At 45.0% G+C, this 23,250-nt stretch overlaps 2 protein-coding genes across 2 annotated transcripts in view; one reads left to right on the top strand and one right to left on the bottom strand.

Annotated features, from left to right (window-relative positions):
• The window catches only part of ZCCHC17 (zinc finger CCHC-type containing 17), a 79,131-nt gene extending 71,937 nt beyond the window's left edge, over nucleotides 1-7,194 (bottom strand). Inside the window, exon 1 of the mRNA XM_075553323.1 lies at nucleotides 7,071-7,194. The gene's annotated coding sequence lies outside the window, so the exon portion shown is untranslated. The remainder of the gene's footprint in view (nucleotides 1-7,070) is intronic.
• A 147-nt stretch (nucleotides 7,195-7,341) lies between these two features.
• The window catches only part of SNRNP40 (small nuclear ribonucleoprotein U5 subunit 40), a 28,577-nt gene continuing 12,668 nt past the window's right edge, over nucleotides 7,342-23,250 (top strand). Inside the window, exons 1-5 of the mRNA XM_075553318.1 lie at nucleotides 7,342-7,530; nucleotides 13,065-13,194; nucleotides 13,729-13,822; nucleotides 15,169-15,334; nucleotides 22,052-22,174. Coding sequence (XP_075409433.1) covers nucleotides 7,396-7,530; nucleotides 13,065-13,194; nucleotides 13,729-13,822; nucleotides 15,169-15,334; nucleotides 22,052-22,174 — 648 coding nt within the window. The 5' untranslated portion in view covers nucleotides 7,342-7,395. The remainder of the gene's footprint in view (nucleotides 7,531-13,064; nucleotides 13,195-13,728; nucleotides 13,823-15,168; nucleotides 15,335-22,051; nucleotides 22,175-23,250) is intronic.

The following is a 23,250-nucleotide window of genomic DNA, read 5'->3' as shown; positions in this document are numbered from 1 at the left end:
TATCTTCAAGCCTTTAAGACCCCAGACGCTATATCTTTTGATAGCCGGACACCATTAGCTTTCTTCACACTTGCTTGTTCACCCGATTTGTCTTCAGAGGTTACGTCAGGAGGGTGAGCATCATAGAATGCCAATTTAATAGAAGTATTCTTGCATTGAGGGAGTGCTTGAGTAGAGGCCCAATGTCCTTCCGTCACCTTAATACTAAACCTATAAATATAGGCACATAGATCTATTTCCCCATCTTCATCTATTTGCATATGTACATGTCTTTGTCTAGACCTCTATAAATGCCCTTTGCCTCCCAGCTCTTTCCTCTATTTCCCTTGACTTTCCTTCTGTCCCACTATCATGCTCTGTCCCCACCTGGGTTTCAGCAATACCTCTTCATTACATTACCCTTGATCATGCCCTACCAGGCCTGCCACACCCACCTCACCACCATTTTGGATCCCTTGTTGTTCCCTTGTCCCTGGGTTTGTAAACACCACTGCCTTACACCCACCCCCCCTCTTCCCCCTATTCCATTTCCCCCCGGGACTGTCAGTCCTGTTGTTTTTCCTCCAGCTTGTTCATCCAGCCTATCATCTTAGACAGACCTGCAGAGATAATAATATGCACAAAAACAAGACAGAGCAAAACCGAGCAACAATATACAACAAAACAACAACAACCACTGACAAAGAACAAAAGAAAACACAACAAGAAAGAAAAGCTTATAGTTAGGTCAAGAATCATTTGTTGGCCTTTAGGAGTGTTTTCCAGTCCAGTCTGTTGGGGCACCACATCCTGGCCCCAAAGTCCACCTTCAGCTTTCCCTGGGGACCTTGCCACTCCATTCCCTGCTGTTCCGCTGCACTCCCCCAGTGCTTTGCCTCGGTGTGGTAGGATCAGGTCAGGTGCAATTCCCACACTGTGTCTCTGGTGCTGTCCCCCGCAGGGCCATGGGTCAGTGAAGGACGTCATGTCTCATAGTGGGGTCAGCCATGTGGTCCTGTCTGTGGACTGGCTGCTCTAATTGGGGTCATCGTCCTCAGGGCCTGGTGGGCCAGGATGTGCTCCACTCTCTCCTACTCCCCCTTCAACTGCTCCTGTGTGCTCCGATCAGATATGTCCCTCTCCAAGAGCTGTAGATTCAATGCTGTCCTTTGAAATAAATTCTTCTGGGGGGAGGGGCAGGCATCCACTATTTGGTACTGGGGCCAGCCCCCCAGATCCGTCCACTAGTTCCCTACTCCACACTGGAATGTTGGATATCTAAGTTTAAAAAACTCTGAGACACAGTCCAATCAGATGAGATCATACCCCCATACTTAACGCAAAGACATTGAGAAAGACTGAAGCACCATTTGGGGTTGCCCTGCAATAGTTCTTCAGGCAAGCAATCTTCCCTAGGTGCTTAATTTCACGTGAGCATTCTCAGCAACGGCACAATGTACACTATGGGAACAAGAACTGTTGCTCTACACCCTTCCCAGAGCAAGGGGCCGAACAAGCCAACGGTCAGGGGAGAAGGGCGTATGAGAAGAGCAGGGGCCCAGAATGGACACCCAGACCTGAGCGCGGAGAGGTGGGCCTAAGGAGAAAGGTTGCTAATTTTCGGACTTTAATAGTATACTCTGGTCATGTATGATGATATCTTTGAAAGAAAATGACACTATTCAGAGGTGATGGATCATAAACTAAACTCTCAGTGTTATTTGCACTATTTCTCCATAATTTGGTGATTATTTCAAAGGGCTTTTTTTTAACGTGCATATGAATGGGGGGGGGAAATCCTCCCCCCATTTCCACAAGTTAAAAAAAGTTTGCATAATATTAAATTAGTAAGATCAAAGACTACAACCTTCAATACACGGCTACACCTAACATACTATGACAACACGAATGAACGAGAACCCTGAGAGAGAGAGAAAGGGATGTTCATTGAACCTTAACCTCGGTAAAAGAATTGAGGCAAGTCAGCTAGTGGAATGTAAACAAAGAACAGTAACTCCCGAAGCTGCACTTTCAGTCATTTGACTACACAGACTCACAAAGAATACAGTTCAGAGCTGGGGCCAGATTCACTCAAACGTGAGACCAAGCACCACTACCTATTTAACTGTGAGGTCCCAGGGCCTGTCTTCAGAGAGTTCTTGCATGAACAGAGGAAGAAGAGGGAAACATCCTAGTGTCTACAGAATGAGGAGGAGAAGGAATCTGGGTATGCCTGCAGAAGAGAGGCATTCACATGGTAACTGGCAGTCTGGCCGTCCCCTTCCCACCAGAGTCCTACAGCAGCTGCATACGGCAACAGCGTCTTGCTTTTCAAGCTCCAGGCACGGGTATGTTGAGGACACATTCCAAAGCAGGAATGAGGAAGAACAGGAAAAAGCCGGGAAAAGCACAAAGATGAATTCATAAAATGTAACAGTTACCAAGGCGCTCAAGAAAGAAAACATTTTGAAACTGATTGTGGTAGCAATTGTACAACACTGCTTGATGGGACTGAACAGAGCTCCCAATAAAATATTTTTAAAATGTAGAAGTGGGAAGGAATTACACAAGATTATCAAGCCTTTTTAAAATGGAAAATGAGGCAATGAGAGGTCAGTGATTTGCCAGATGCTGCTCAGAGTGAGCCATGTTGGGACTAGACCTCGGGACCAGTACTTACTCTCCTAGGCCACACTGTTCTTCCAGACAATAGTCTCTAAGTCCCTTCCAGGTCTGCTAATAACAACAGCTAAGGTTTGAGTGCTTCCTATTTGCCACGTGTTATACGAGTTTTACTTCTCTCAACTAGTTCAATCCTCTTCTTGCCCACCTTATGAAATAAACAATTATTCTTGCCATCTTACAGAGGAAGAAACTAAGAAAGAAGGCTAAGTGACCTGCTCACATTACAAAGCCGTGAATGGTGGAGCTGGAATACAAATGCTCTAACATTATTTGTGAACATGATTTCCTGTCCTTGATTTAGCAATACCTGTTCACATGCCCGTATCGTACACGGCACCATAACTTCCCTCCCCAAATCTCTACTGTTAGCACAATAGGAAACCAAACAAAAAACCCAATGACAATGAGTGGCTTTCGGCTTACATAGGGACACTACAGGGCAGAGAAGAACGGACCCATTGGGTTTCCAAGTGTGGAAATCTTTATGGGAACAGAAAGCCTCATCTTTCTCCCAAGGCAACCGGTGAATTCGAACTGCAGCAAGCACAACTTGTAACCACTGCACCATCGAGGCTCCTGGCACAGTAGAGTGCACACAGAAAACTGTAGCTGGGTACTGAAAACAATAGTCTTACACGACACCCTACTGAAAACTGTTAGCTAACGCATGGCCAGAGTACAACATCTATGAATGTTTACATAGCAGACCCTGTGCTAAGCACTTTCCAAACCTAATTTTCATCCAGAAAACAACTCTAAAACATTACTCATCCCTGTGATAGAGTCAATTTGGACTTACAGCAACCCTAAATACAGTTACCCTTATTTTACGAGAGGAGCGCTGGTGGTTCAGTGGTTACATATTGGGCTGCAATCCGCGAGGTCTATAGTCCGAAACCACCAACCACTCCCTGGGGAGAAGGACCGGGAGGGCTTTCTGCTCCCAGACAGTTAGTCTCTGAAACTCAGAAGCAGTTCTACCCTGTCCTATACAGTCGCTGTGAGGTGACATGCACTAATGGCAATTTTACAAGAATGAAGTATTTTGTCCAAAACACAGAGCGAGAGAATCCTCACAGGGATGAAACCTCCCCTGAATGTCCTCAGACCACTGACCAGGGGAGTGGATAGCCTTGCCCTCAGACGGAGCGCAGCAGAACGAGAATCAATGCAGATAGAGTTATGTGAAATTTTAACACCTTATCACGTGTTTTCCCTTTAACTCATTTTTAATTTGTTCTATTTTCTTTTATTGCCTGTTTTCTTTAGGATTGAGGTTTTTCTGTATTTTATTTTGTTATTGTTATGGGGTTTGGGGATATGATTTTCTTTATGTAGAATTCAGGATGAGTAAATCTATATAAACGACAACTAGAAAGACAGTTGGTTAGGGTTAGGCTTGGGGAGAAATGGAGAGCTAATAACCATGAATACGAAATGAAGAAAATGTTCTAAAATTGACTGGTGACGACTGCACACTCCTGAAAATATTCAAGTCACTGAATTGTATGGTAAATGAATTATATGTCAATAAAACTATTGAATCAAAGCCCATTCCAAGGGCCACACACATTTGTCACAATGCCACCCTTTTATGCACAACCCTTTACCCTAGACAATCTCACCAGCAGGTGAGGTGAGGTGAGGATGACAAATCAGTTATGCAGTGTGGTTCAAAGTAATGGCAAATAAGCATCAAACAGGGTAGCGTCGTAAAGCAATGACAACTGTGTAGACCAGTAAAGATAAGGAGGAATCTCCAACAGAGAAGGCTTCTATTTTCTTCCCATCTTTCCGCACTTTTTCTATGCCCTCCTCCCTTAGATTCCACAGCCCATCATTCAACAATACCCTTCACTCTCTTGACAACTCACCTGTCTGGCAGTCTTCTTGCCCTGATGGGAAACAGTTACAGACAACAGCATTAACTATAGCTAGGTTAAGCAGAAAAGGATTCAATGTCTGGTATTGTGTGGCTTTCAAAACTACTACCAGATAGAAGTAAGAGCTAACAAAACTTCCAGGAACAAGTCCTAAGCTACAAAATAACACCACCCTTGTCAAGATAAGAAATGTATTACTATCGCTACATAAAGTCATGAAGCCAGCAAACCATTGACTGGAAAAAGTCACTGCCTTTGCCATGACAACGGCCAGCAAAACTGGCTGCCTTGCACTCTGCTTCTTTGCCCATTTAACTCTGATCCAAATTCAATTCTCAGCTTAGCGGCAAAATGAGGCTATGAAATCATTTTTAGCTGTCGAGCCTCTTCCGTAAAATAAAAGGGGCACTAGAGGTTGCTCTGTGTTGTAAGTCAAACCCACAGTCATTCTCAAACATGGATGTTTTCTGCACGCATAAACTAAATAGCCTGGTAAAGATAAATAGCCGAGTAACAAGTTATGCTCACCAATCTCAAAGGAGTCCTTTATTTTGCCTTGAAATCCTACATTTCTTTGGTGAGCTTATTCTCTCATATCCTACAGTAACTTTCAAATCTTCTGCAATCTACTCAAATCTCTGACCTCACTGCAAGTGTATGATCCCAATTCTGACTCCACAGAGAAAATAAAAGCCAGGAGGCAGGAACTCATCTTCCAATGCCAGGCATACAAAACAAGCTGGTTCTGCAGTCTTCATCCCATTCTTCCTACGTGTTAAGTGAAGAAACTGTCTATCTTCTGAAGGCTGCACCCTCACCTGCTAAGTCAGATCCCATCTTCTCAGAAACTTTACATTGCTGACCAGATTTTCTCTTGGATATTCAATTTATCCATCAGCCTCTCAATTGGATCCCCTTTCCATGCCATAGCCTCTCCTCCCCTTTTACAAACACCTCTGAAAAGCACTGCCTCCATCTTGTTTGAATCCTTGCCTCATTGGGTTCATCATCCCCCAAAATAACTCTAAGGTGTGAGCCCGAGGATGATAAACCTGGCAGTTTCCAATCTTCATCCTAAATTCCAGGAATTTCTGTTACAGACTATCCCTTCTGGGGGAAAAAATCCCTCTGGTTCTCCTCGTTAGTTGTTCCTTCTCTGTTTTCCTGTTTCCTTCCCATCCTCCTGTTTTTGGCTATTAAATGTTGGAATTCAAGGTTCTGGCCTAGATGTCATTTTACCTACAGATGTGACTCAATCACCCCATATAGCACTCCCAAATTTTTGTCTCCAACACAAAAACATCCTCGGAGCTCCAGAGCCATCATTTCAAACTGCCTGCAAGATGTCATCAATGATACCCCCCACCACCAAAGAACAAAATAAATATGCAATGACAACAATGAACAAAAACCTAAGCTCTAGTTTGCACTTGTCTTTTGGTGTTCCTGACCTCAATGGTGGTAACATTTTTTCACCTGTACAAGCCAGATACCTACATGTTATCCTTGATCCCCCTCTCTCTACACCCTGCATCCAATCCACCACCAAGTTTATCCATGTTCCTTTCTAAACATCTAGAATATCCCAGTCCTTCTTGCACCACCACCTCTTGAAGAACTACTGCTAGGCCTCCTACGTGGTCTGTCTGTCTCCCCTAGGATTCGTCTCCTATCTGTTCACACCACAAAGCCCGAGAGATCAAGCCACTCCCCTGGACCCCCAAACCCTCAGTGACCACCCATCAGTCTAAAGGAAAGTGATACATTTCTGCAGTCCAACGTTTTAACTGCTTTCACCTTCATCTTGTCAAACTCCACTTTATTCTTTTTGCACCAGCCTCTCCAGGCCTGTTAGACACATTTGTTCCCACCTGCCACAGGCCCCTCCTTCCCCTCTTCCTTCAGTTATCGGTTCAGGCACCTCCTCCTCAGAGAAGCCCTCCTGTACCTCTTACTTTTCTCCAACAGGCTCAAACTGCCAGGGGCCATGTTTGGTTCCCACTGTACCCACAACGCTTAGCACAGTATCTGCTGGATGATTGAGAGAAGGCCTACTTTACAGATCTGAGTCTCCAATGTCTCAACCATCCAGCGCCCTGGAGATGCAGGCAGTGAGCATCTTCTCCAGCCCTGCCTCTCAGGCCCTAGCAAAAGGATGCAGCATCATTAGCCGGAATCTCGCCCCTCCACTGAGGTCTGATCGTGGTGCAATGGGAGCCAGGCCTTTTCTCCCGTGGGAGCGCCCTAACAGGGCTGGACTCAAGTAGTCTCTTGTTAGAAAATCAGCCGGAGAGGACACTCCCCCTCACCCCCACCTCCCAAGGCAGCCGCGGGGTCTGGAATCCGCCGCCAGAAAATCCAGGCTGATCCCGCCGGGAGAGAGAATCCAGGGCATGAAACGCGGGCCTGCCTCCGACCCTTTGCAATCGGCATCTTCAGCTGAGAAGGGCCGAGCTCTGACGCCATGACACGGGTGGCCCCCGCAGACTCGGGTGGCCGCCCCCATTCCTTACACTTACTTACCCGGGGTTAGCTCCAGGTCGCCCCGTCGCAGCAGTGAGCGAAGCAAGCACCAAACCTAGCCGGCGCGCGTCCACCCACAAGACACAGCGCGCGTAGGAGGGACTCCAGCCCTACCCGCCAATCCTGTAGTCGCGCTCCAGTGACGTCAGGAAGAGCTGCCCAATAACAAGCGACGAGTCGGAGGGCGGCGCCGCGAGGGCATTCAGGAGCCGATTGGCTCCTCCAATCCGGAAGCTCCCGGGGAAGGATTAAGCGGAAGCCAATCGCGTGGCCCCGGGACGTGCCGGCGCGGTCCGTGGCGGCGCGGAGCGGAGTGGCTGCCGCCATGATCGAACAGCAGAAGCGCAAAGGGCCGGAGTTACCCCTGGTCCCCGTCAAGCGGCAGCGCCATGACTTGCTGTTGGGAGCGGCGGGCTCGGGCCCCGGAGCGGGGCAGCAGCAGGGGGCTTTGCTGCAAGCGGTAAGTGGAGGAGTAGGCGGCCTTCGGCCCTCAGCGCGTCTTCTCTCCTTGGCCCCGAGCCGGCCTTTCCCCCCACAGGACAATCTCGAAGGATCCGCATGGTAGAATTGCAGTTCATAACCCGGGCCTCGGTTGACGACCGCTGAAACTTGAGAGGCATCTTTTGCCCAGCTCACTGCCATAGCGACCCGGTCCGACTCCTAGCGACCCGGTCGCACAGGGTAGAACTGCCCCTGTGGGCTTCGGATGCAGTCACTCGACGCGAACAGAAAGCCTCTATGCACCATCTGTAAAAGGTCCCGAGCAGATGGATGAGGGAGGGGAGGAAGTGAATAATAATGGCCACTTTGGGCAAGTTCTTTAAACTCTTCCAACCTCCCTTGATGTCTTTGTGTTGGTATCCTTGTGTCACTTTTTTTCCATGTCATTGATTGTGATCCCCAGGTTTCTCCATTTCCATTCATCTTCCTTCCCTATCCCCTCCCGTCTCCTGGGCTGTCTCCCGGGGAACAAATGCTGCCCGATGGTGGTGCTAAGGTGCAGTACCTCCCTGGTGTCAGTGGTTCAAGGCCAATCTACCCGTTGGCTGAAAGTTGAACCACAAAGACGAGTTCACGTCCAGGAAGCAGAGCTACCCTTCGTTGAGCCTTTGTGTTGAGTGCCTTGTGTAATCGCTGTAGTATTTTAGTTAGGGACGCCTGTGGACCTATTTTGCAGATGAGAAAACAAACTATCCAGTAAGTGACAAAAGCAACCTTTAAAAAAAAAGTAATATCTTGTGTTTTCAGTGAGAGTTGACACAGCAAATTAAGTGGCCAATGAACAATTTCTACACCATCAAGTCGTGTGGCATTGCTTCCTTTTCACGCACTGTGTCGGCGTTATTACATCTCTTCTGTTTCCAGAGGTCCAGTAAATTTGAACGTTGTCAGGATTTGAGTTCTATTCCACATTTTCCTCCCATTCAGTCAGGAGCCATCGTTTCTGGCTCTGATCACAGCAGTAACTAGTGGTAGCCAGGGACCACCTGCAGTTGAGATTATGATTTCTTCATGCTGTCAGGCCTGTGGATCGGCTTCCTCTCTGAATATTTGGTGGCTTTAATTCTTATATTCTAGACCTGTAGAGACCAATGGCTATGTCGTAGGTGGTCACTCGCAAGCTTTTGAAGGCCCAGACACTGCTCAAACTAGGACACAGAATATGAACCAAACATTCTTTACTTTGCCAGTTGACTGGGTTGTCCTATGACACTGTGGCCCTCAGCCTTTAGACCCCTGGGAGTTGCACGACCCTTGCACAGGGATTGCCTGATTGATAACAGTAGCAAAATGACAGTTATCAAGTAGCAACAAAAATAATGTTGTGGTTGGGGGGGGTCACCACCACGTGAAGAACTATTAAAACGTCACGGCATTAGGAAGGTTGAGAACCACTGCTCTAGACCCTGTAAACCGTCCCGTGAGGTGTTTTCTGCCCCCTGTCTGCTTTGTTGTATACGTGAGTAATCAAAGGAGCTATGGAAAGTTCGCAGAAAAATTCCAGTGTCTTGTGATCTCCTTTCCCATGAGGTTTTTGAAGCTCCCACACAGATGAATACACAAACTTAACCTATCAAGCTGTCTCCTGCTCCCTAAAGTAATTCTGTAAGTGTGTTTCCTGGAGAACGTGCTTGGCAGCACAACTCTCGTTCAGTGTAGACACCGCAACCACTTTAACAGCTTCCTGCAACTCAGTGCTGGTTTCGCTTTGTAAAATCACGGTGCCCCCTCAGGTGTCTCTTACTTACCAAAAATGAAGACTCATAAAGTGAACTTTTTAAAAGCAGGGGATTCATGTATAAATGTGCACTTAGATCTACTTATAAGTCCACCCCTGTACATAAGGCAGGAGAAAGGGGGCTTTCTACTCCTGTAAAAAGTTACAGGGGTGGTTCTACCCTGTGCTGGGGTTACTGTGAGTCAGATTCGACTTGATAGCAGTGAGTTCCGGGGGGGGGTTTGTTTGTTTTTTGCTTTATATGCATAAGACCCCTCCCCCCAAAAAAAACCCAATTCACTGCCATCGAGACAATTCCAAACCCATAGCAACCCCGTAGGACAGGGTAGAACTGCCACTGTGGGTTTCCAAGACAACAGTTCTTTATGGGAATAGAAAGCCTCGTCTTTCTCCTGAGGAGCAACTGGTGGTTTTGAACTGCTGACCTTGCAGTTAGCCCAGTGCATTACCATTTTGCCACCAGAGCTCTTGTTCTAATGGCACAAAACTCACTGCCATCGAGTCGAGGCCGACTCATAGCAACTCTATAGGATGGGGTAGAACTGCCCCTGTGGGTTTCTAAGACTGTAACTGTTTACGGGAGTAGAAAGCCATGTCTTTCTCCCCTGAAGTGGCTGATGGTTTCGAACTGCTGACCTTGCAAATTATAGCCCAACACATAACAACTATGCACCATAGCCCTTTTCTAGTGCACAGCAGTGGTTAAAGCACTTGGATGCCAACTGAAAGATCGGTAGGTCAAACCTACCAGCCGCTCCACGTGAAAACTGCCCCAGTCTACTTCTGCAACGACATACAGCCATAGAGACCCTGTGTGGCCATTCTATTCTGTCACTGAGTTCAAATCAGTTGGACCCCAGCAGGTTTGTTTTGGGGTATTTAAACATGTAGACTTCTGCGTGTGTGCCTCTGTTGCAACTTACAGTGACCCTATTGTGTACAACAGGCAAAGCACTGCCAGGTCCTGCGTCATCCTCCCAGTCTTTCCTATAATGAGTGTCCTATTGTTGAGCCACTGTGTCAGTCATGTCAGTGAGGGTCTTCCTCTTGTTGCTGACCCTCTACTATGTCAAGCATGATGTTCTTTCCAGGGGCTGATCTCTCCCAGTCACATGTCCAAAATGCGTGCGGTGGCGGTTCACCATCCTCACTTATAAGGAGCAGTCTAGCTGTCCTTCCTCCAAAGCAGATTCGTTACTTGTTGCACAGCTTTACATGTCCTAGCCTTTACCAAAAATGGCCTTTCTTCTTTCCCACTTCCGGGTGACATCATTTACCTTGGTCAAGTCGCACGTACTTCACCCACATTTGGTGTCATATTTCCCATCCTGCCCCCCAGAAATAACAAGTGTCTGCTGTCTAAAGAGGAATCTCCCCTCCCAGCACTATCACTGGTAATCACCAGTGAATACTGGGTTCATTATGGATACTAATTGTCTCTTTATAATAGTGAGGTCTTAATAAAATGTGACCTTCTGTGATTACCTTATTTCATAATATTCTCCAGTTTCATCCATGTTTTATATTTTTTGCCTTTTTCTGCATAGTATTCTGTGGACCACATTTTATTTATTCGGCCATCCATTGACAGGTACTTAGGTTGTTTCCTTTCTGCTATTCTGTCATAAACATAGGTATACATACAGAAACAGATTTTGAACCAAGACACTCTGGCTCCAGAATCTGACCTATGCTATTAACTACTTTTCTTATAAAGCATAGGTAGTGATCATACCTCTCCTACTGCACTTTGAGGTATACATGTGTTCCCTCGTTCTCTCACCTTCTGGACCAGTCCATCAGCAAATCCCACTGACACCACCCTCAGTAATATTCAGAAGTGCTACCACGTCTACCACCTCCCACCATCACCTCCTGTTCAAGCTATTTGCTCATCTAGGATTGTTGAAGGAGACAGATTCTCATTGGTGTTCTTGTTTCTACTTTTTTTACCTATAGTCAGAGAAATCTCTGTAAAGTATAAATCAGTTCTTTATATCCTCTTCTGAAAAGTTTACAATGGTCTTCTACTCAAGTAAAACCTAAATCCTGACCATGTTCTGCGTGCACCAGTCTCTTTGTTCCCTCGCTCCACCCACACTGACTTCTGTGCTCCTGCGTCACTCACAGCCTTGGCATCTGTTGCTCCCACCGCTGGGATGCTCTTCTGCTAATGCTCTCTGGACGTAAACTCTTGCTCCTGGGAATCTTTGCTCGGCTCACTTTCAATGACTTTTCCTGACCATCTTACTCTATATCACAGTCAGTCTACACCCCTGTGCTCTTCTCCAGAGCACATGAACTAGTTGCTATCAACCTGTCTTCAACTCACAGTGCCCCTGAGCGTGTCAGGGTGAAACTGCTCCGAAAGGCTGGTTTTGCTGACATCTATTGCCAGACCTGTCCTCTGAGGCATTTCTGGTGGACACGGCCATGCTCTGTAGGTTTCCATTATCTCTCCTTCCTGCTAGGTGACTCCATTGCTTATTTGGTTTGCTGTTTCCCCCATATCTAGAACAGTGCCTGGCAAGGGGTATTATTTGAATAAATGAAAAGCCACTGAAGAGATTTGGGGATGATGGGTAGTATAGTTATTCTTGTTTGGCAATTGAGCATGTCAGCCTGGGTTTGGGAAGAGAATTGCCCAAACCTAGGCTTAGTGTCCAAGGGCAAAATCAGACCCGCTGTATCAACACTGACCCTCACTCTGCGGGGTTGTCGGAAGCTCCTTTCAATCCTGCATTCATTCAAACGAAGGCTCCTGGGAGTGCAGTGTCGGATGACGTTGCAGTCAGGATCCCCGCTTCACTGTTGGAAACCACCAATGTGGAGGGAGTTTTGAGAGTGCCGCTACATTGTAAGGATTACAGTCAGTGGCTCAAAACAGAACGTATGTGCATTGTTGAGTTTGCATGATAAAATTCCATGAAAATTACCATAAAACATTAGAGAAAACTCCTGTGAGACAGGTCTACTCTATCATATCGGGTCACCATGTATCAGAATCTACTCCACAGCACCAACAACATTCCTAAAAAGGTATACAAGACATCATTTATTTGATGACTGATCTTTATCATAGTCCTCAATTACTATGTAACCATACCCAAGGGTTATTGGATATATTTAAGTTTTTTCTTTATAAAGTGCTTCTTTTCCCTTTTAAAAAAACAAACAAACCTGCCTTCTGTTCTAGTGGGGGAATAGATGAAATGTATATATATAAAGATAATTTCAGATCGTGTTAAGTACTATGTAAAGGAATAGAGTATGGTTAATGGCCTATCAGAACAAGCAAACTCACAGCCTTTGAGCTGATTCAGACTCGTGGTGACGCTGTAAGAACCTGCTCTTACAGGTTTTCCAGACTAACTTTTGACGGGACTAGAAAGCCTCTTTCTCCCACAGAGCGGCTGGTGGTTTCAATCGAGGAAAAACTTTTTGAGTCGGAAATATTTGAAAGCCAAACATGGAGGAAAATATTCCAGGGGAGGGGGGGCTGTTATCAAAAATGCAAAGATCCTGTAGCAAAATGAGTTTAACACGTTTGAGCCATAATTTAGCTGTGAGACAGGCCAGTTCAGCTGCAGAGACTCCTGAGAGGCATGAATGATGTGAGAAGAGCAGAAACCGCTCCATCGTATTTTCCTTCGCTCCCAGTTTGGCAGCCCCCTCGGCCTGTGGGCTGGGCGGCCTGGGGCGTACTGAGGTTTGCCCTGTGCAGTGGCTACTCTGTGCTTCTTTCTTCTCTGCAGGGCCCTCCAAGGTGCTCCTCCCTTCAAGCGCCGATCATGCTGCTCTCCGGGCATGAAGGAGAGGTGTATTGTTGCAAGTTCCATCCCAGTGGATCCACCTTGGCGTCTGCAGGATTTGACCGGCTGATATGTAAGGCACACTTTTTAACCTCTTATAATTGCTCTCTGCCAAATAGTGATTTCATTTTAAGTTGATCAATTCTGGAGGTGAAGCAACATAACAGACGACATAGTTGGCATAATAAAATGGGCAGGTGAAAATACTGAACGACCCTGGTTGCAGGCGTGAAGGGGTTTGTGTGGTAAACAAAGTGAGAATCATGTACCGAGCTGATAAGTGAATTGTTGTGGCTGGAGAATGTCTTCCTCGTGGAGGCAAAGCTTGACCTGACGGAGCAAGGCACGGAATGTGAGCTAAAGAGCCGCCTCAGGCAGTAAAGTACATCTACACAGTAGGTACTTTCCGCCGGTGAGATGCCTGCAGTTCATGTGCTTGGCTAGGAGTAAGTGTGAGAATCTCTGGAGAGAAGCATCCAGATCAGAACTGGCAATGGAGACATGACGTCCATCCTGAGACGCAGAGTTATCCGAAACCAGCCAGGACTTGTGTCAGCTCGCATTTGATGCCTGCCGCCCACTTGTGACATCCCTCTCTCCCAAACAGTGCTGTGGAATGTGTACGGTGACTGCGATAACTATGCCACCCTGAAGGGACACAGTGGCGCCGTGATGGAACTGCATTATAACACAGATGGCAGGTGAGGCTGTTGCATCGTGGGCAGGCGACTGCTGTTACTTCTTAGCACTGTTTCACCTTTCGCCTGAGTCTCCTCTCAAGAGACACCCTGCGTTTTAGGTCACTACCTTATCCTTGTCATTGGCATCCCAAGTAAAAAAAAGGCTTAGTGTTTCATAGATGCAGTATATCACCCCTGTCATCTAACAGCACCAATCCAATACATTTATCTTCTTTTGAAAATAGAAAGCAAACGGTAATTTTTATGTGTAGAAATTACCATATATACTCAAATATAAGCCGAGTTTTTCCAGCACATTTTTTAATGCAGTACTGTAGGTGGTGAAATTTTAAGTGCCTCGGCTGATAGTCAGTTCGGCTTTTACTCAGGTATATATGGAAACCTTTTTCCCCACAAATAAATGATAAGATAATTTTGAGGGTCCCAAAAAAGACAGGCAGCTGGAAAAATAGCCCATATTTCTACCACAAAAAAAAAATAAAACAGTAATATGATACACTTCCCTCACCTTCTACTCAAAATTCTCTGGTTTTCATGTATTTGTCAGAGCTGTGTAGAAGAGCTTGTCTCTGTTTTTCCCCTCATACTTAGTCACCTAGCAAACGCTATATATCAGTCAGGGTAATGACAAATAATTATAGACTGCCTATTGATAATATACAAAATTGGTTATAAAGAAAATATTCGGTTAAATAAATTTTGTAAATTCCATTGTTATATATCTAGTTTAGCTTTTTTTTATACTTCTGGCTTCTAAAATCTGGGTCAGCTGGCATAAATAGCCTTTATACATTTTCCTGTTAATATTTCAGTTAAAAAGCTAAACGCTTTGCTTCTCAGAGAAAGGGTTAGAATTGCATAGCTGTCAGGTCCAGAATTAGCGCAGTCTGTTCTATCTCTGCAGCAACAGGGAGTGACTGTACATTTCCACATCGAGTGGGTATTACATGCAAAAGGTTATCTGTCACAAAGGAGGACTACAGATTCAGAAAACTGCTCTTTTGGGCTTATAATATGTCATGGAGCTCAGAGAAGATTATTTTTTAAAGCTTCATCAGGTAGCTCTTACAAGATCATGTAATAGCGTCTAAAGCCTAAATAGATTTTTTTTTTTAATAGAACATTTATTAAGTCTTAAACATTTATTAAGCCAAAGACACAGGTAGGTCATGCAGTCGAGGGAGGCTGAGTCTGAGGATAAGACGGCGAGTCGAGTTTTGGTAGCTCGGGTAAGGCCTCCCAAGTAGAGATGATGGCTTCCTGTACAAAATGGTCAGAATCCTGGCAAGGAGGCAAGATGAATTGCTAATGTCTTCCCTTGCTTCTTTTGTGTTCTTGCCTTCTAGTATGCTCTTCTCAGCATCCACAGATAAAACCGTCGCTGTGTGGGATAGTGAGACAGGCGAGAGAGTTAAGAGACTGAAGGGGCATACTTCTTTTGTGAATTCCTGCTACCCGGCCAGGAGAGGTCCCCAGCTTGTGTGCACTGGCAGTGATGACGGCACAGTTAAGGTGGGTGGTGCTGTCTGCCTGTTGTGGTTTTCAGCTGACACTATCGGAGTGAACCTTTTCTTGCCTTCCCCCCTTGACTGCACCCTCTTCTCCACAGCCCTTGGAGCAACTGCTTTTCAGAACAAACTCTTGAAATTTTTCTGCTTTTAAAAAATGTTCTTAATAATAGGCAGTGTTTTACATACTCTACGGAATCATAGAACCACAGAACAGGAAAAATGTTCCAACTAGATTGGATTCATGGCCCCGCTGTTTGCTTACTTGTATGCAGTTTCCCTTCCGAGCGTTGGCTTCTTAATCTTCAGGACAAGAAAGAAAGAAACGGACCGCCATCAAATCGATGCTAGCACATAGCAGTCCTGTGGACAGGGTGGAGCTGCCCCTGTGAGTTTCAGAGACTGTAAATCGGCAGGAATAGAAAGGCCTTGTCTTTCTTCAAAGGAGGGGATGGTGGTTTCGAGTTGCTGACCTTACAGTTGGCAGCACAGTGATTAACCACTTAGCCACCAGTGCACCTGATCTTTAGAACAGTGACACGGTCATACATGCTTTGTGGTGGGATTACAGGAACAGGCATACGAATTCAATTAAGGGTGGAAACTCCAGGGCTATTTTGGTTTGTGATCGGTCTGCATTTCTGAGTCACCTGAAGAGCGTGATAAAAATACCCAGAGGGACCAATGTTGAGAGCAGCAGTACCAGGGGGAGAAAGGGCATGGACAACAGAAAAGTGGGTGAAGGGAGATGTCAGTCAGTGTAAGACATGAAGAAAATAATAACAGTTTATAAATTACCAAGGGTTCATGAGGGAGACGGGGTGGAGAGGGAGGGGAGAATTGAGAAGCTATGCCAAGGACTCAAGTAGAAAGAAAATGTTTTGAAAATGATGATGGCAGCAAGTGTACAAATGTGCTTCACACAGTGGATGAATGGATGGACTGTGATAAGAGCTGTATGAGCCCCCAATAAAATGATTTTAAAAAAATAGTACCCAGAGGTTTATTAGGTATGGAATGGGCATCAGTATTTTTATATTTCTCAAAGGATTTTTTGTAGTGGGTCTCAATTTGGGAATCACTGGTTTTATTCAGCATCTTCATATGTAAAATGAGACCAGAAATACTAACTTGTCTCAAGGGCACACACAGGGCACACTGCTTTGCAGTACCAGCCTTCTTATTTGGGGGCATTAATTTTGGACGCTAGGGTGGCATTTTAATGACTAAATGGGGTATTAGTAAGTCACACTAAGCTTGTAATTATTGCTGTCTTAAATGAATGTGCTGGTTTTCATAATAAGGGTTATAACAACATAACTGGATTATCTGCTTTGGAGAATATTTCTACTAAATGCAAGGTCATTTGGAGCTGCTGATGCTTTGCTAAGAGGAAGAATGATTCCAGAGGTCAGAGTCTAGACTTAGATAAGTACTACTGCTGGAGAGTTGTTTGGTTTGTTTTTCATTGTCAGAGGTGGGAGGTATAAATACAGGCGGGCCTGATAAGTTCTCAGCTCAGAAAACCAAAGTTTTTCTTCTTGATAATAGTGAGGACCCCCTCCTTACCACCCTGGGATGTACTCATTTTCAATCTAGCAGCATGACACAACTGGCTGATCCCATAGTAATGGTTTGATAATGTCTTTTTGCACGGCCTCATCTTCCAGGTTAGACAGTGCTATTCAGTCTCTTTGGTAAGCCACAAGCACCTGATTTGCTTAGGAACCCGGTCGTATGGAAGTCAGAGTCGGTTAAACCAAACCTGCCATTGGATCAATTCCAACTCATAGTGACCCTCAAGGACAGAGTAGACCTGCTCTTTAGCTGTTCTGAGACTGTAAATCTCTTTACAGGGACAGACAATGTCATCTTTAAACTAATGACTTTAAACTGCTGACCTTGCCATTAGGAATCAAGTGCATGACCTACTGTGCCATCCCCTATTAAATAATTCACTGTACTACATGTTTCCTAGGCTCATACATGGGCATGTTGTCACATGTATCAGTACTTCATTCTTTTCTGTGGCTGAATGATACTCCATTGTATGGATACACCTCATTCTATTGGTCCATTCATCCGGTGATGAATATTTGGGTTGTTTCCATCGTCTAGCTGTTGTGAGTAGAATAGAATTGCTGGGTCATATTGTAATTGTGTATTAATTTTGAGGAAACACACAGTAGTTGTGGCATTTCTCATTTCCACAGCTCTCTGTGAGGAACTCTTTGTGGCTGCTGTCGGTGGGTGCCACCGAAGTCCTCTCTAATGAACTCTTCTCCTTATCGACCCGTCTGTTTGAGGGGAAATTGAACCTGACAGTTAGGTCCAGTTCCAGGCCTGAAGAGTAATTAAGGGCCGTTAGTCTGGGTGATTCCTTCGGTCCTATGTGACCAGTAAGCCTAGTCTTTTTTATAACTTTTGTTTTCTTCTAAATTGTTCTAACATTTTATTTAGGGCCATCTGTTACAATTGCTTTCAGAGCAGTGGGTAGTAGCAGCCTGGCATCATGGAGCTATTCTGATCTCAGTACCAGGGAGGCTGCGGGTCATTTTGTCCATCAGCCCATTGGCTTATTTCCATGCATTTCTTGTAGGGGAAATCCAGTGGTAATAAATTCTCTCTGCTTTTGTTTACCTGGGAATGCCTTCATTTCATCATCAATTTCGAGGGGTAGCTTTGCTAAATACAATTTCTTGGTGGATCGTTTTTCGTGAATAGCTTTCCCCTAGTACTTTGAATATATCACCTGGTTTCCATTGGCTTCTGATGAAATATCCACCAATCATCATACAAGATTCTTCATGCATTATGGATTAGTTCTTACTTGATGTTTCAGGACTCTCTCTTTGTGACTATGTTGGGTCGGATTTTCTAGGGAATCAAAGCCAGGATATTTCTTATATAGAAAAAATATATCAAGTAAGCAGCCTAACCCAGTCGTACTCAAGTCCATAGGTCAGATGCGAGCTGGAGCCCCCTGTCGACTCACACAGGTGCAGGCCGATGGAGCAGCAAGGGAAGCCAGAAGTGGGGAGCTCACAGGCTGGTGGATACAGAGGCACATGGATCCAAGGTCAGCAAAAGCAGGGCAACACCTCCCACCATCAGCAGGCCATATGGGCCACTGGACTCGGAACCAGACGCAAAATCCAGGGAAGCAGGAACGCAAAGAGGGGCAAGCAAGAGATCAGTCCTCCAGTGTCCCTTATAAATAGGGTGACACCACCACCCACCATCCCTGTGGAGGCATTAGGCTGTGTCCTGATGGAGAGGTTGGATTGCCCATACTGTCACACAGGTGCGCCAAATTGACATAAAATCTAACCATCATGGTAGCTTTCAACGGTATGATTATAATGTCTTGTTGTGGCTCTCTTGTGTGCCATTTGGAGTTCATTGAGCTGTTGAAATACGTAGATGCATGTCTTCCATCAAATTTGGAACCGTTCTAAGGGTTCCTGTGTGCTCTTTGTGTCACACATTCTCTTCCCTCTCTGTGCATGTTGGCATACTTGACGGTGCCCACTAGGTGGGTCCTGTTCTCTTTTTGTTTCTTTTTCTTTCTGTCCCTCAAATTGAATTATCTTGTGTGACTCACCCTCGGATTCTTCTTTCCTTACGTGGATGTGTGGATATTTTGTGTTTACATACAGAAAAATCGGCTATGTACTTTGGCCCAATGTGAAGGAGAGTTCTTTGGCCTTTGCTTTTCCCCGCTTGGTATGTGGCCCTCAGGAAGATCACCTGTTCAATGGAGTCCACGTTATAAGCATTCACCACCAGCTAGGGCTTCTCATTTTCCGACTAAGTGACAGCAGTATTAACCCTAGTACAAAGGACAGAGGTCTCTTGGGGAGGCTGTTTTCTGTATCAGCAACATTCTTTACAGCCCAGGCCTATAGCCTCTGCTGTTTTCTCACTTTGTCTCTGCTCTGGACATATGGGGTAGCTCAACAGTTGAATCTTTGGTGGTCCACGTCCTTGGTCAAATGGTTAATTGATGAGAGGAACACTCAGCTGCTTATAAAAGATACCCCTTTGCCACCTCAATCAGATGTGGTAAGGCTATTTGACAAAGTGAATGAGGTCCCCTTTTGTGCTGGACGTCTGAAGCAGTCGTTCTCAGCCTTCCTAAGGCTATGACCCTTTAACACAGTTCCTCGTGTTGTGGTGAACCCCCAACCATAAAATTATCTTTGTTGCTACTTCATAAGTCTAATTTTGCTGCTGTTATGAATTGGGCTACCCTTGTGAAAGAATCGTTCCACCCGACAAAGGGGTGGTGACCCACAGTTTAAGAACAACTGATCCTTTTCTCCAACAGGATTCACCACATGCTTGGCCTCCTGCTTCTTGGCAGGAGCAGGGCCCTGGTCCACCTTCTTCCCTAGCCTTCTCTCCTTTCAGCATCTTGGGCAGATAGACAACAGCTGACTTACCGTATATACTTGAATATACGCCGACCCGAGTATAAGCCTAGGGTGGAAAATACAGAAGCTATTGGTGAGTTTCAATAATCAAAACAAATGAAAAAATTACTAAAAATTGAGACAGTGGGGTAATGTATTTAAATATTTTAAATAAAAAACATAAATAAAAGGACAAGTCATTAAACATTAGTAAACCAGTACAGTAAGTGGAAAATAGGTTCAACAAAAATAAGGTATCAACAATGATACCTTAAGAATACTATTCCCTGAGCTCAATCAGCAACCAAGCTAAAATGTAAAGAGTTAAAATCCTTTAAAACTGGATTCTTCATCATCATCCGTATCCCGAAGAAGAGCTTCAGCTGGTGTGAGGTCATCATAGACGCTGTCCTCACTGAGATCGCCGTCATCACCATCACTGCTGTCATTTTCATACAAAACGCAGTCTTCACTGCCATCCACAGCATTACTAATACTACATTTCTGGAAGGCACGTCGCACCATGTCTTCTGGAATGTCTTCCCATGCATCTCGAACCCACTGTTCTATTAACTCTATGTCAGGCTTCATGAGATTTCCTCCTTTTGTTAGTTGGGCTTGACCAGATGACTTCCATTCATGCCACATCCTTCGCACACGGTCTTTAAAAGGCTTATTCAAAGATACACGTCATAGGATGGCTCTGATTGGTTAGATGTGAGTAAACAAACTTTCAAAGCCCTAGCAGGGCTTTGAATGAACAGCAGAGATACTGCAATCACCCGCGAGATAAGGAGCGCTCGTTCTGTTACCTGTGGGGGGGTGCCAGGGAGATGTTACATCTCGCTGGGGTACCACTGACCCATGTATAAGCCGAACCCCAGTTTTTCAGCACAAAACTCGGCTTATACACGAGTATATACGGTAGTTGTTTTCAGGCTCAAATCTGCTGTTGAACCCTTCCAGGGAATGTTTCGGTAATTCGTTTCTTTGTGTTCTATGTGGCTACTTAAGTCATCCATTAGCTACCAGAGCCTTCCATTAGCTTAGTGGTCAGCCAGTGACTCAACAGAGATTTCTTTAAATGCTCGGGAACAAAATTTTTTTTTTAAGCTCATCAGTTTGGGTGGGGGTAGTGGGGGCGGGGTGTGTGTTTGTGTGTGTGTGTGTGTGTGTGTGTATTGGAGTACGCCTTCAACAATCATCAAGGAAGATCGTGACACTGCCTACTCTTTGCTTCCTGCAAACGCACTAGAAGGTCAGCGAGAAGTAACTGACCTTTAGGCACATGCCTGGCTTTCTAGATCCCAGGAAAATGAGCTCTTCAAAATCTTTTCTTTCCAAAACATCATATTCCCCAACCTTTTCTTCTAAGCCTTTTGATTCTCCTCTTGTTTGCCCCCAGTATTCCCTGTCACAACTACTAATGTATTTACTTTTTTTAATGTTGATTTTATTTATTTACTTGGATCATTTATTGGGGTTCTTACAGATTTTATAACAATCCATAAATCAAATTAGATCAGGTGAACTTGTACAGATGCTGCCATCATCATTTCAAAGTTTCTTTCTACATGAGCCCCTTGATATTAGCTCTTTATTCCCTCCCCACCCTACTACTCTCTTGAACCCTAAATAAATTATATATATATTCACCAGGTTTTCTTCTCCCGTGAAGTGTCTGGGGAATGTGAACTGCCAACTCTTGGTTATACAAGTGCTAAAGTATTTGTGCCAGTAAGGCTCCTTCTTGGAATTCTCTACTCCTCTATCTTCACTGTTGTACACTGCTTTAATGTCCCCGTTGCCTTTGATTCTTTTTTTAATGTAAGTTGCAGCCCAACCATAAGCTAAGCTCTACACTTTGAAAAACCCTGGTCTAATATCCTTGCTGCCCGGAAAATATACAAAGTAAATGGGCAGAGGGTCCACTCTAAGGCATGTTTTAAGTATGTTTTTGTTGTGTTATATCTGACAGTTGGCCTCACAATCTGTTCCCATTTAACAGTTTCTACAAATACTGCTCAGTGACATTAGTTATGTTTTCCACATTGCGTAACTGTATTTAAACTTTTAACAAAGAAATCTGGAAATAGAAAAATTGATTTGTTCTCGCAACCTTACATATATTGGAAAAGTTGTGACCTGCTTCTTGGGATGAATATTACAAGAGTATCCAGAAAAGTTTCTCACTGAAGTTGTTTTTAGTTGCATGCTTACCTCCTAGAAGTCCTTGGACTTAAGCTATACTGTTTAATTCTGTCCTCAGGTGGTCTTACTGATAGATTCCTGATGCTTTGTTTCAGCTTTGGGACATCCGCAAGAAAGCAGCCATCCAGACCTTCCAAAACACTTACCAGGTGTTAGCTGTGACCTTCAATGACACGAGTGATCAGATCATTTCTGGTGGCATAGACAATGATATCAAGGTATGTTTAACGTTTCAAGGTGAAGCTTTTCAAGCTTCTGAAACGATGGTAGCTTGGTGCGTAATACCTGCTGAAAATAGAGAGTGACTTGCCCTGCCTTTTTGACTTCCTGAATCCAGGGTTGCATGGCCGTTCATAGGAACGCCTCCAGAAGCCTGGCAGGTGGTGTGAAGTCTCTGGGTGGGGACTGTGTGGAAATGTAGAATGTAGTCTCTGCCTACAGACATTCCAAAGGAATTTTTAAAAAGCTTATGGTCTAATGAGACCTCTGATAAGAGTGAATCCATTGTGTTTTCCTGCCGTGCTCTTTCTTTTGGAGAATATGAGAAAGAGGTTTTCAAAGCATAACCATAGCTACGCCTCCATTTTTCTCACGTGAACAGTGAGGGTAATAGAGACGGTAATGTAATATCTACCTTATAGGGGTGAAGCGTAGATGAGCTAATGCTCAAGAGTACCGAGCAGACTTCCTTGACAGAGCAAGTACCAGAAAGTAAATGTGGGGTGTTCTTTGAAAGTGGCACAAACTGTTTCTGCTTCTTGATCTTCTTAAAGATCTCAGAAACCTTAGCCTCATCCGCTTTTATTGAGAGACTGTACTCAGCTTCCTGTACTGACAGACTGTACACATTCCTTTCTCTTGCCTCTTGCTGTCATTGTGGGTGAGACAGAGGAACCCTGGTGGCGCTATGGGTAGGCTTTGGACTGCCAACCGAAAGGTTGGTGCTTTGAACCCACCAACTGCTCCGAGGGAGAACAGAAAGGCTATTGGTTTCCTTAAGCAGTGGTTCGTAACTGGTGGGGGTGCGACCCCGTTGGAGGTCGAACGAGCCCTTCACAGGGGTTGCCTAAGACCATGGGAAAACTCATATTTCCGATGGTCTTAGGAACGGAGACACCGCTCCTCTATCGGTCTCCAGGCGGGTCCGCCCACATACGAGTAGCTGATGGGAAGACTGTTACCCATGCTACTCCGTGCTTCAAGACCAAACTTCATTTATTCGTCATTAGAAATAAATGTTTCACGATCTATAATTACAGATTGTTTTTGTGAATCGTCACTATGCTTTAATTAT

Source organism: Tenrec ecaudatus, chromosome 1 (assembly GCF_050624435.1).
Source record: "Tenrec ecaudatus isolate mTenEca1 chromosome 1, mTenEca1.hap1, whole genome shotgun sequence".
Classification (NCBI taxonomy): Eukaryota; Metazoa; Chordata; class Mammalia; order Afrosoricida; family Tenrecidae; genus Tenrec; species Tenrec ecaudatus.
Note: the sequence above shows the minus strand (reverse complement) of the source record. Positions and strands in the feature narration are given on the sequence as shown.